Source organism: Lonchura striata, chromosome 24, assembly GCF_050655825.1.
Source record: "Lonchura striata isolate lonStrDom1 chromosome 24, ASM5065582v1, whole genome shotgun sequence".
Taxonomy (NCBI): Eukaryota; Metazoa; Chordata; class Aves; order Passeriformes; family Estrildidae; genus Lonchura; species Lonchura striata.
In genome coordinates, this window is record NC_140726.1 from 2,300,248 (window position 1) to 2,313,381 (window position 13,134).

Below are 13,134 nucleotides of genomic sequence, written 5' to 3' on the forward strand. Positions count from 1 at the left end.
GAGCATGGGGGAAGGGAGGGGAGGAGAGCAGTAAAACTGAATTACTGTAAGGCTGGAGGATGGATTGTGTGAAGGCTTGTTTTAATCGGGGGAGGAAAGGCCGGGGTCTTTCCTGCTCTCTCCCTCAGCTGTCCCTGGTTAGCTGGTTTGCTTTTTAATAAGCGTTGTTCTGCCTGGAGCCTGGGTCCAGCAGCAGGGAGTGTTGGCATTGCCTGTGACAGCGTGTGGACAGCTGTAACAAGAGGGGAAGCAGTGACTTGGTGTGCAGGGCAGCACTTTTGTTTCGAAAGCAGAGTCCAGATGGGTCTGTTGCTCCAGCCTGAGCTCAGTTCCAGCACGGTGAATTCTAAGGTGCCTAACAACTGTGCTGTAGCACAGGCTTGGCTCTCCCGTTCCAGTGCACCTCCCATATCCTGCAGCCATGAGTTCACAGGCTCCTAATTGCCTATGATGTAAGACAGCAGTAGATGAGGTTGCTATAAATTCTGGCTGCAGGTGTGGATTTAATGGCTGTGCTTCCCTTTAAGGGCTCACGGATAGCATGGATCCCTGCAAGTTACAACAGACCGAGTTGGACTCAGGCTAGCACAGCTAAAAGAACCCATTTGTCTGCGTTTTTTAGAGCTGTTGCTCGCTGGAGGCTACCAAAGGACGAGGTGTCAGTGTTCATGTGGAATTGCCTGGGGAATGAGCTTGCTGTCCTCTAACAGAGCTCAGCCATGGTTCCAGTTCTTTCCATCAATGTTCTCTTGGGGCTAAACCACCCTGGTGAGAGAGTGCCACTGAAGAGGACCTTTAGGCAGCCTGTGTGGACACAAACACCTTTGTCTGAGAGTCTGACAGCTTTCTCTGATGACCGGACAAGACTGTGGTTCTAGTCCTTTTTAATTTTTATTCATGCTGGATTTTGGTTTTAGAAACCATAGACAAATTGGGTGATGGTCCTTGATATACCCAATGCAAACTTTTTGGAGGGAAAAAAACACCCCCTGATGCAGTTATTCCAGCTTGCTGTGGTGTGTGCACCTGTAGCTCGGATAATTAGGATGGTGAGTTCCCTAGCTCCCTTGAGAAAAGGGGCATGGCTCACTTGGAGTTTGGTTTTGTATATTTTTCTTCAGTTTTGCACACATTCTTTCAGTCCAGGGTTTATTCAACATACCAGGGTAGTGCTTCGTGAGCTGAGCTGAGGCCTCACGCTGTTCAAGTGCTAGGTTCCTGTTGTTGGATGTCCATTCCCAGCCCCTCCTTTGGGCTGGTGCTCCAGGACTGCGTGGGGAGCTGAAACTGCTCCCTCATCCAGGTGAAAACTGAACCTCATTTTTCCTCTGGCTGAGTTTTCAGCTGGATCTGCCAGCAGATCTGACTCACTTGCGGGCCGCAGGATCCCTGGTGCAGATAGGAGAATGCAAGCCAGGTCCTGAAGGAAGGTGTTGCTGCCCTCCTCGGCAGCAGCCCATCTTTAAATTGGCTGGAAAACTGGTTGCGAAATCTCATTCTTGCTAAAAGCCAGAGCTGAAGAAGTAAAGCAGGCGCCTCTCTCCGAGGCTGAGGCCAGCCCTGAGGAAGGAGGGTGGAGGTGCTGGCCCAAGGACCCTTGGAGACATGAGTGAAGGCAGCAGAGCTGTCACAGGTGTCCCTTCAGTGGTATGGCACAGGTGTTGAGCTAAATGTGGGGAAGAAAGTGAAGATATGAGGCACAGTAGTGCTGAAGCAGGAGAGATCAGGACAAGCGAGGTCTGGGGGGCCCTCAAAGAGCAAAGGGTGAGAATTTTGTATGTATTTGGCCTACTGTGATGGAACTGTTAAACTAATGATACCCTTAGCTCCCTCGCGGGCTGAAAGCCCTGATTTAGGCATTTAAGCATAATTGCAGCCCAGCAGAACTATGTATCAGGCTAATGCTGTTCTCTCGCTTCCCTGAGGCCAGAGGAGGCAGGAGCCATTCCCACTTCATTAGCGTGGCAGCAGGGGGACTGTCTCAACTCCTTTGCTGAAGTTAATAATAAAATTAAACTAATTGTTATGCCTGTTCGTGGAGAAGAAAGTGTGGCTTCTGGGATGATTTATTTATTTTTCTCCTGCTGCCTGTCTTGCTGTGACCAGTGTTGGAATGGCAGGATGGGAACCCCAGCTCTCCTCCCCCCTCGGAGCACAGATGTGACTGGGAAGTGTTTTCATCTGTGTGTGCCGAGGCACAGTACACAAACTGTTAAATTTCCTTCCCTCAGCTCCCAAATCCATTCCTCCAGTCCATGCCAAAGCATGCGTTCTTCTATCAAGACCATATGTACGCCAAGACCAAGGTTCTAAAGTCAAGGTGTTTTTGAAATATTGGAGTGCAAATTAAGTATCTAAGTAATCTTAACTGTCTTCTAAAAAAAATTCTCTATCAGCCTCACATATAACTCAAAAGATTAATGGAAGGCTAAACTTTGATGCGTGTCCAACAGCTGATACCAACCATGAGACTTTCCAGGCTTGAAATCAAAATAGAAAAATCCAATAAAAAATACCTCCTTCTCTATCTTTGAGGCACACAGCCTCTTGGCCATGGTTTGGGCTAATACTTCTATTTTTTCCTCAGTTGCTTAACCTCTTGTGTCACCTTTGTCCTGTGCCACTGGACCTTACCTAGAACAGTTTGAGTAAATTAATGACAATATTTAGGGTGTTTTATAGCTTTGTTGGAAACACATCTGCCTGATTATTCAGAAAGATCATCAGGATGTGGGATCCCCTGTCCTCTCTGGGGCTCAGTCACTGTTTCGTTTGCTCAGCACTGTTTGTTTTTCCTGCCATCTGCCACCCGAGCAAACACTTGCTCTGTATTTTGACAAAAATATCAGCTTTCAGGTCTTTAAGGTCCCTTCCAATTCAAGCTGTTCTATGAACAGTGATGTGCCATTAGAAATTGCTGCACAATTGATAAGGGATTTAGCCCCAGAATTTTTCTTTGGTTTCATCACCGATTCATGGGGGGGGGTTAAATGTTGTGAAACAAGAAAAAAACTCCATGCAAGGCTGCTTATATATATGTTACTTAAAAAGAGGTAAAAATACCTAAAAATAGGTTAAAAGATAAAAATTCCTTAGGTGGGAATTGGCATAGGTAGCACTTGGATCTGGCTTAGCACTGGTAGGTGTGGGTGCCAGGCGTGGGTATGGGCAGAAATGTGGAGCCATTACTGAAATCCAAACTGAGGATTGCAAAGTTTGAGCAACTGTAATTTCTCTTCTTTATTCAGGAGATCCTTATCCTTCTGATAAGGATCTGGAGGGTGCACTTTCATTTGTTTAAAGTGCAATAAATAAATATGAACAGAACATCAAAGGATGCTTTTTCTTGTAATTTTTGACTGCCTCTGCCCTCAGTGTTTCTGCAGATCCCTTGGCATCTGTTTCATTGCTTTCTGACCCGTTTGTGTCTCTCACGCTTGGTTTATAGGGTTACTGTCAGCAAACTGATTTTTCTGGGGTTTTCCCTTTCACATGTTTTTTTTGGGCATTAAGAAAATCCCAGGCGTATGGGACTGTTTGGCAGAGTTGTGTGTTTCCTAAAAGCACATGCAAAATCCCTTTGAAGAATGTGATTTTATTGCTTACGCTCACAAAATCCTCTCTTTGGTGATGCCATAATTCCAACACAAATGCTTAATTACGGTATTTTTTTACAAAATCCCCAACCCTTCTGTAGCTGCCTGGCTCCTTATCTCCAGCACTCGGCTTCCTGTGATTTAGTAGCGCACAAACTGCAGCTCCAGTGCTCGAGGTGGAGAAGGGTAAAACGGGAGCACTTGAATGTTTTCTGCCCAAGCTGTGATTACAGCCCAGCGTTTCCCGGCGCTCGAGCCTTCTCTTCGGAGTGTAATTAGGAACACATTGATTCTTATTGCAGCTGGCAGCTGCTCGCTATTGCCTTTTTCAGCTTCTGACCCCCATAGTCCCGCTGACCTTTCCTAGGGTTAGTCGTAGGCCCTTTTCATTGTGATGGGCTCGAAGTGGCTCATGTGGAGTTGATTATTTCCTTGCTTGTCTGGCCTTTTTGGTGCCATAACTCCAAGTCACTTCCATTTTTTTCCCCTGCTTTTGGCTGACCACAGTGAAAGGAAATGCTTTTGCTGGCGACAGGATCGGTTTGCACGCTTGACTGACTCGATTGAGACCCTGAAAGGGGGGGAGGGGGAGGGTAATGAACACTGTAGGTGCTGCATTTGCTTTTTAAAGGTTGATGTTAATGATTGAGTGGTCATTAGGCATTCATAAAAATGAGGCTTCGGCTGGCTCCGTTGCCTTGTGGCACTCCGAGCCCTGTGGGCTGGCATTAGGAGCGCGCCTGTCACATCCCGCGGGCAGCGGTGGCCTTGGGAGCGGCTCGGTGGGTGCGGAGCGCTCCGCTGTCACCTGTGCTGTGCTGGTACCGCAGTGCTCCACTGTCACCTGTGTGGTACCGCTGGGCTGTGCCAGTACCACAGAGCTCTGCTGTCACCTGTGCTGTCCTGGTACCGCAGAGCTCCGCTGTCACCTGTGCTGTCCCGGTACCACAGTGCTCCACTGTCACCTGTGTGGTACCGCCGGGCTGTCCCGGTACCGCAGAGCCCTGCTGTCACCTGTGCTGTCCTGGTACCAGAGAGCCCTGCTGTCACCTCTGCAGCACCGCCGGGCTGTGCCGGTACCGCAGAGCCCTGCTGTCACCTGTGCTGTCCTGGTACCAGAGAGCCCCGCTGTCACCTGTGCTGTCCTGGTACCAGAGAGCCCCGCTGTCACCTGCACTGTCCTGGTAGCGCAGAGCCTCGCTGTCACCTGTGCTGTCCTGGTACCAGAGAGCCCCGCTGTCACCTGTGCTGTCCCGGTACCGCAGAGCCCCGCTGTCACCTGTGTGGTACCGCCGGGCTGTGCCGGTAGCGCAGAGCCCCCCTGTCACCCCAGTGGTACCGCCAGGCTGTGCCGGTACCGCAGAGCCCCGCTGTCACCTGTGCTGTCCTGGTACCAGAGAGCCCCGCTGTCACCTGTGCTGTCCCGGTAGCGCAAAGCCCCGCTGTCACCTGTGTGGTACCGCCAGGCTGTGCCGGTACCGCAGCACCGGGACTGAACCGGGCAGGTTCATCCTGAAGCCGCGGGCAGGCTGCTGGTGGGTGCCGGGCTGGAGCCCGCTCCTCCCAGCCCAGAAAGCTAATGAAGTCTATGTGCCAGCTGTTACACTCATTTTGCCAGACCCCAGGAGGACAGCATGAAGACAGTCAGTGATCAAAGGCTCTGGAGATCACTGAGGAGCCGAGCGGCAGGAATGTCTGATTGCCTTCTCTTGGAATGCCACAGGCTTCAATACCTCCTTTTTTTCTTTTTTTTTTTTTTAAGGTGTCTTGGTGTGAGATTTAATGATCTAACTCAGCTTGCTCACGCTGAAGCCAGAGTATTTTACTTAATTCAAGGGGATTCATTTGCTCTAAATTTAGGTGATTTGAAAATTTGTGGGTTTTGTACTGATAGCAAGTTAAAATTAAATTTTTCTTGGTAATTCTAATAAATGACCTAGGGGAAAATGACCCAATTTGCTGAGCTTTGGGTGTTAAATCGCATATGGCATTATAAAGAGAAGTGGGATGAATCAATTTTGAGTTGGTGCTGTTTAGGAAAAATGGGAAATCTGTGTATCCAAAGCTGGGACACTCCAGAGGGCTGTCACAGTGCAGCTGGCGGGCAGCGCCGTCCCTGAGGCTCAGTCACTTTTTCCTTGGGCTTCTTAGGAAAGGCTGTCAGCTCCTGGAGGCGGAGTGGGCAACCTGAATAACTCCCTCTGTTCCCGAGCGTGCTGTTTCCTTCCTCCTCCTCCTCCTTCTGCTCTACACAACATTTATAGGACCTGGAACATTTGGGTAGTGCAGAAACCCTTCCTCATTTAGCTGTTCCTCATGGAACAGCTCCCTGAAGGTTGGGAGAGTGTTGGAGCGGGGAGTGATGGAGCAGGAGTGCATCAACAGATTGAGGTGGGGTGGTGGCTCTTGGGAAGGGAGGTCCTGGTGGTGTCCTGCCAGCTGGTCTGAGATGGCAGGAAGATGATTCAGGGAGCTAAACCAAAATGGGGATGAGATAATGCTCTTTTCATAGTGACTGCCCTCAGCTGCAAGGGTGGAGAGGAGAAGTTCACAGTCCAGTAAATAAGTGGGGCAGGATCTCAGCTGTGTTTGGAAGGACACTGGAGCTTGGCACTGTGGGAATGCATGGAAAACAGCATTTTGTCATCTTTTAGAGTGTGAAACCTTATTTGGGGGTGAACTTGGGTAGGAGTGAATTAATTTGGAGGTGAGGGTTAAGTTGCAGTGCTAGGACCGGACTTGTGGAGCTGTACTTTGAAGACCACTGGTTTCTGGAGAAACAGTGACAGACGTGAAGCTTTGGGAAGAGACAAAAGGGTCACCGCTCGTGCTGCAAAAATCCTGGCTGCTCTGGTGCCTGTGCCTCCCCATCTTGGCTCAGTAGGGTGCTTCAGTGAGCCCACGGGCTGCTCCCTGGTCCAGGATGACCCAGGTCATGACCCTGGTGACCCTGCTGAGGTCTCCAGGCTGTGTGATCATGTGCCAGCTGCCCTGCAGCATCCTGTGTGCCAGGCTGACGCGCCATTCTGGTGCTGGGGACAGCCCTGCTCCCGAGCTGGGAAACCACTGTTGACCTCTGCCTTCTCCTCTGTTTGCAGTTGGAGGTGATGTTTTTTTTCTTGCCTGTGCATTCCAGAGGTTGCTGGGCTGAAGCTGGGAGCTGCTGGATGCCTGTGCCCACAGCTCTGTGCTGAGCTCTGTCCTTTCATAAGGGATCTGTGACAAACGAGGCACACAGCTAGAGTTGTGTCATGTGCAGAGATACTTCATCTGACTAATTACATCCAGAAGTACCAGGCACACGTTTCTGGGTGCCCCTGTGTGTGCAGTGTGCTTCCCAGGGGCAGGCATCCATTGGAATGGTCGGGATGACCCCTCCCCCTGACACAAGTCTGTTATCTTCCTTGTTTCCCTTGATCCATGAGCAATAACCTACTTTAGAGCTGACAAGGAGGTCAAGTGCTGCATGAAGATAACTGGAGGATGACTTTAGGTGAAGAGGTCTGGGTGGAAGTAGGAGAAATGTGGCCTTTGCCATACTCTGCCTTTCTGCTGGGCCAGAGAAATGGCCAGTGAAAGTGAAATGTGCATTTTTCTGATCCACAGAAACCATGTCTGTCTCTAGTCAACCTTGAATATTATTTATATTAATAACTCCTTTTTTAGTTTAAAATGCTCAGACAGTGACACCACTTACTTCAAAACAATTTTGACTATTTGATCCACAAGTGATGGAGGTACATCCTTCCAATCTAGGAATAGTGAACGGGGGCAGAGTTCTGAGCAGAGCTCATCTTGGAGTCAAGGGCACTAAAACGGAGTCACATCTAACCAAGGTGCTCCTTTTTCACAGGACCCCAGTGACTGGTATTTGCTGTCAAAATGTCCCAGATTTGCTGTCAAAATAACCCCTTAGGGTTATTGAAATGATGGCAAAGGGGAAAAGTCATGTTTTTCCATCTCTAGGGCTTTTTTAATAAAATATTGAAGAGACAGAGTTTCTCCATGGGATTTCAAAAGACCAAGAAACTACAAGCTGTGTCTTGCCCTCTTCTCTGTATTTAACAAGAGGCTTCTGGAGTGTCACCATCTGCAGAAGAAAAAGAAAGAAGCATTTTTGGGTTATGTTGCGTGGCTGGCTCTTATCTTCCCCTGTGTTCCCAGATCTACCAGTGAGCAAGATGTTTCTGCCATCCCTTCAGAAGCAGATGTTGAGAAGCTTCATTCAGATGCCCGAGTGTTGATGCTGAACAATCCTACTCCAATTAAAGACAATATTTTTCCTTTTTTTCCCCCCAGTCAGAGAACTTTGGTCTTTGTGGCTCGCTCTGTGTACTCACTGCTTTGCAGTTGATCTTACCACTCCACAAGCCTGCAAAAGCCAAACTGGTAGGTCAAAAGAGGAGTAGCTGTTGACACTGGCAGCGAGGAACATGTAAGGAGAAAGATAAACAGAGGGAAATCAGAGCCTGGATAAAGTAGATCTCCAAAGATAAAGTTTAGTTAAAGATAATGAGCTGGCCTTGTTTAAAAAGACAGCTGCAAAATAACCCAGTAGCTCCATGTGCTGGGGTTAAAGTTGACCCAGAATATACGTTTCATTGCTTTTGATAAATAAATAGTGGAGGGAAGATTTGGCAAAAAGCAACATTGCCCCCAGCCCTCTTCAGCAAAGTGTTTGATGTTAACAAGTTCTCTGGGTGTTTACTTTGTCCTCTGCGTGCGCTGGTGGAGCGGCGCTCCTGCCCTTGAACCGAGGGAGAATTCAAATAAACCAACCCCTTCGGCACAGCTGGGCTCTTCTGCCATCTGCGGCTTCCCAGAGCAGCCCCGGCTCGCCTTGGGAACCAGCCTGGGCCGCGGGATCGCCGGGTCTCCCCAACAGCTGAAAGAAATTTGCTGGATCAGATAAAACTGCCCAGAAACGGGAGCAGAACTCGATAGCGTTTCTTGCTGCCCTCTCGAGCTGTCAGTGTAACCCTGAGTGCAGTTTGTGGGCAGAAATGGCAGTGAGCAAACAGCTCCATAAAACCCAGAGTGATTCTGTAATTATGATTGGAGGCTTTTCCTGATGCTTAATTCGCATATATACTTTACAGTGATGCAGTGATGATAAAATATGGTTGTTTTTAAATAAAGCACGGGAATAATTTTGTTGTTGATATCTGGATACAGCTTCTTGGAAAGCAAATGGCTCTATGAACACTCAATAAACTGGGACTTATTCCTACCAAGCATGTGTATTGCTGCACTTGTTTCTGTGCTGAAGTAAAACTCCCAGTTATTGTGTGTGTGTTGGATACGTGTTTATATACGCAGCTGATAGATGAGATGTTTAAAGTCTATGTTGAGTGTTATCAGCAGTGGAATTGTATGGCCGGGCTGATAAATGAAGTAACTGTGCTAAATGAGCTCTGATCTAATCCATCATAGCATTACGCAAGGCCTGTTGGACATTAACATGAATGACAGCTGTGGATTTATTGTTTTCTTGGAGAAACCAGTGTTTGATTGAGACTCAGAGTGTCAGAAACACCATTCCTGAGACTCACCTCGGGCAAGTTCTGTTGCTGGTTCCATGATTTAGTTTGTATTTTGCTGGTTTAGCAATTTATTGTAGAGTCATTTAGGTTGGAAAAGACCTCTGGGATCATATTTAGTTTGTGTTTTGCTGGTTTAATGATGTAGTTTTTATTTTTGATGATGAAAGTGACATTTCACACAGCTGAATGGTCGTGTGTGATCTGGCCAAGGAAAGGACTGCCCTCTCTAGAAGCAGCTATGGAGATAAAAGTGGATATAATGTATACCACACAAGGATATAGGAGAAAGCACCATTTTTTTGGGAATAGAAATGAGAACAAGACTAATATTGGTGGTTTTTCATTGCTATGGTTTGCCTGTAAAGCCCAGCAGAAGGAGCCAGCAGATGACAGGTCTCAGTGAGCAGGTTTAGAGCAATTGAGAGCGGTAGCGGCATCGCAGCAGTAGATTCATAGAAACTTGTGAAACAAGTGCAGCCTGATGATAGATGGTCAAATGATTATTGTTTGCAAACAATATTATCTCCAATAGATAAGCTGTTTACTTTGGACTCCAGCTCCTCTGGGTGGAACAGAGTCTAATTTATCAAGGCAGAGCGGTTCAATGCGGATGCCTAATGCCCCAGCTGTGGAAAAACTCTTACATTAAGAATAGTACTTGGAACCACAGTGAAGTTCAGCTCTAACTCACTTTTACAGATGGTTTCTATATTGCAAAGAATATTAGCTGTTTCCTGGTTGTGCTTTTTTTTTTTTTTCTTTAAACCCCAAACACTTTGTTGTAAGAGAGTTAAAAGACGAACTCCTGAAACTCACAGTAGACATGTGCCTGTTTATTTTGTAGCTGTTTCCGTGCCTCATCTTAGTCTGGAGCTTTGGGCTTTCAATTTGGATAATCTGGCGCTATGCATCCAACCCCTGGGCGCTTCCAGGCACTGCTCCTCATTGCTGCCACCAGCCTTGTCACTGTCACCAGCACAGGTAAGACCTCGCCCAAGCTGGGGGCTTGGAGGTTTTGGGGTGGAGCTCAAACTTTGGAACAAACAACACTTGGGAGTGCATTTCAAATTGGCCAGCTTTAATGGATATTGTCTATGAGCTGCTCTTAAGGAAGTATGGAGCACTGAAACACAGCCTTACATTCAATACATGACTTTGCTTGTGAAAACTTGGCTCAGGACAAGCTCCAGAGCATGGAAGACTCTGGGTTATGTGGATTTGTTCCTTGGGATCTCCATGGATTCAGCTGGACGCCGGTTCTGCTGCATGCAGTGCATCTTGTGTTCCCAGGGGTTGGGAGGGGTTTGGATTTTCAGGGGGAGAGAGGAATCAGCCCTTTGAAATCTGAAAGCTGATGCGTGGCTGCAGTTGGAACAGCTCTGGTGTTAAAAAAAAGAGGAGGGATGGTTTTAATTGACACATCTGCTCTGTGTAGTCAGCTTGTCTTAACGTAACCACACAAAAAAGAAGCTTTTACTACTTTTAGCACTTCATAGCCAATCGTTATGAGCAAATGGGATAAATTTTATTTTTCAAGCAGTCATAGGAGATAAATTCCAGCTGCAGGGTCACTGCTACCAATTTTGCCTTTTACGCGAAGTGCAGTGTTGGTGTCAGAAGTGAGGGCAGGGGCGAAGATGAAAGTAGCAGTATGATTTCATAGCAATTGGTGGCAAGCAAACTGAAAGGTCAGTGCTTCCCTCTTATCCCTGGAAATTCAAACTGAACTAATAGGAAAAACAGTTTTCTAATTAAAAGCTAAAAATGGACATCTGGAGTCCTGCGAAATGCTTGGATACCATTTTTATGGATTTCATCTTTTTTTGTTAAGTGAAGCCACACTTTAATTTCCAGTTTTATTTTATGTTTATGCAGATAGTTTATGGTTCAGTTAAAAATGTGCAGTTTCTCATCTGAAACTCATAACCAGAGCTGGGATGGACTGACTTGAGAAGAAAAGCATGAACCCAGGGCCCCACCTATAAGAAAACTGTCTCTGGCTTGGATGTCATTTAATATCATCTTGACCCGTACTATCTGGAATTCCTTAGATCCTTTACAAAATAGAAGTCATTTTTCCCTGCCAATGTGTCTATTTTTAATTTAGATTTTTCCCCTAATTTATGTTGCTAACCAATTAAGTATTACTGGTGTTAATTGTGTTTTACTTGCTTCCTTCATGCAAAATCTTTAGTGGAGAATTCAATAGAAAACAAATGGAAATACTTCCCAGTGCTTCATTGGCCAGGATAGGAAAAAATCTCTTCCAACAAGCAGGAATTTTCTTCTGGCAAATAAATGGATTCTCATAACCAAGTTCTGTGGAATTGAACCTTTTATTTATTAGCAGCTCTTCCTGTTTCTGTTCATCTTTACTCAGTAAAGATAATGGATGCCCAATTCATCATCCTTGTCCTGATGAAGTCCATGTATTTGGAATTAGCAAGAGCCTTTGCTGTTCGTCCAGCTTTTTTTTATCCGGCTATTTTTAATTAGTTCTGCAGACTCGGAGACGGTTCTGTGTAAATACCTGGCAGGCTCCTGCCATTTCTAGCATTTTATAAGTCACGTCCGGGCCTGTTTCATATGGGACAGATCAGCTACAGCTGCGTGTTCCTGTGCTCCGTCTCTTCAGGTGACGGGTGCTCTTTTCCTCTGGATAAATCCAGTGGGATTGCAATTTTTGCTGGCCCTGGCAAGCGTGATGCCTCTGCCTTGTGCACACTTGGGAATGTACTTCCCCCTTACTGCACCTATCTCCATTTAGTTGTTGTTACCCCCTTTGTGGGGTTTGAATCTTGATGTTTTCCCAATGTTTGAGAGTGAGCAGGAATCTCTCCTGAGTTCCTTTTGTCAAGGAAGGGCAACACTTTCTTGAGTATCACTAGCAATTCAGAGTTTAGAGACCCTTTATATGGTGAGTCTTTCCTACCAGTCAACACATTTTTAACCTTATCACCCGTGTCCATGCAAAATCCTGGTCTCTAACTCAATATCTGTATATTTTTCCTTTTAGATATAACCCCCCGTTTTATTTCTGAGCCCTCGTCTACTGTCCAGAAGTCTGGTGAGCCCGTCCAACTCCGCTGCTCTGCCGAGCCCTCCACAGCTCGCATTTCCTGGCTGTTTAATGGGGAGCCTCTGAACAGCAGGGTGGGAGAAGTGGAAATCCAGTCAGGATCTTTGACAATCGTGTCCCTGAGCCCGGCGACGTGCGGGCGCTATCAGTGCGTGGCGAGCAGCGGCGTGGGTGCTGTGCTGAGCCGGCCGGCCACCGTGTCCATGGGCAGTAAGTTCATCTGCATTTCTGCTCTTTGCTCCTTGCCAATTCTCAGCTGGCTTGTGTGGTTTGTTCTTTGACTTCTAAAAAATGTCTAGATCAAAATGTTCTGGGGTGTTTTTTTTCCTCGGCCAGTACTTAGAATGTGATGGATTGTACACGTCTTGCCTTTTTTTAAATTATATCATCTGAGACCTGTTAGGTGATGTAGCCTAGGAACAGATTCGTGAGAAAGCTTGTGGATCCCCATTCTTGGAGACTTTTAAAGCCTCAGCTGGACCAAACCATACCTGATGGATTTAGTGTTGGTGTCAGCCTCATTTCAAGTTGAAGGATCTCAAGGATCTCCTTCAGCAAACACAAATGTTATTCAATGAAATAATATTCATTTCCATGAATTGGCCTGAAAATACAATGCTTCCCTTCGCAAAGGATGTTGAAAGAGCAGCTGAGCTGCCATGCCATTGTAAAAGCATGCTTGAGAGTTGAGGAGAAATCTCTGGTAATTGTTGCCTGGGAGCTGCAGATTTTAATTTGATTTGATCAAACCAGTGTTGATCTTCTCACCTCTTAGGGACAGCTTCCCTTCTCTTAGTTGCACTAGTTCTTCTGATCAGTCTTTGCCTTTATGCTTGATTTGTAAATTGTGTGACCTCAAGGGATTTGGAAGAAGAAGGACAATGTCTTCCACGTGGAAAGGACAGTGCAGTGCTGA

At 46.7% G+C, this 13,134-nt stretch overlaps 1 protein-coding gene across 4 annotated transcripts in view; it reads left to right on the forward strand.

The window, feature by feature from the left end:
• The window catches only part of CDON (cell adhesion associated, oncogene regulated), a 59,782-nt gene that overhangs the window by 9,881 nt on the left and 36,767 nt on the right, over positions 1–13,134 (forward strand). For 3 of the 4 annotated variants that reach the window (XM_021525766.3, XM_085560146.1, XM_085560144.1), the window contains exons 2-3: positions 9,984–10,120; positions 12,156–12,428. In XM_021525766.3, the coding sequence (XP_021381441.3) occupies positions 10,045–10,120; positions 12,156–12,428 (349 nt within the window). In that variant the 5' untranslated portion in view covers positions 9,984–10,044. Of the gene's footprint in view, positions 1–7,895; positions 7,986–9,983; positions 10,121–12,155; positions 12,429–13,134 lie in introns of all 4 variants that reach the window. The other variant, XM_085560145.1, reaches the window with a different exon arrangement.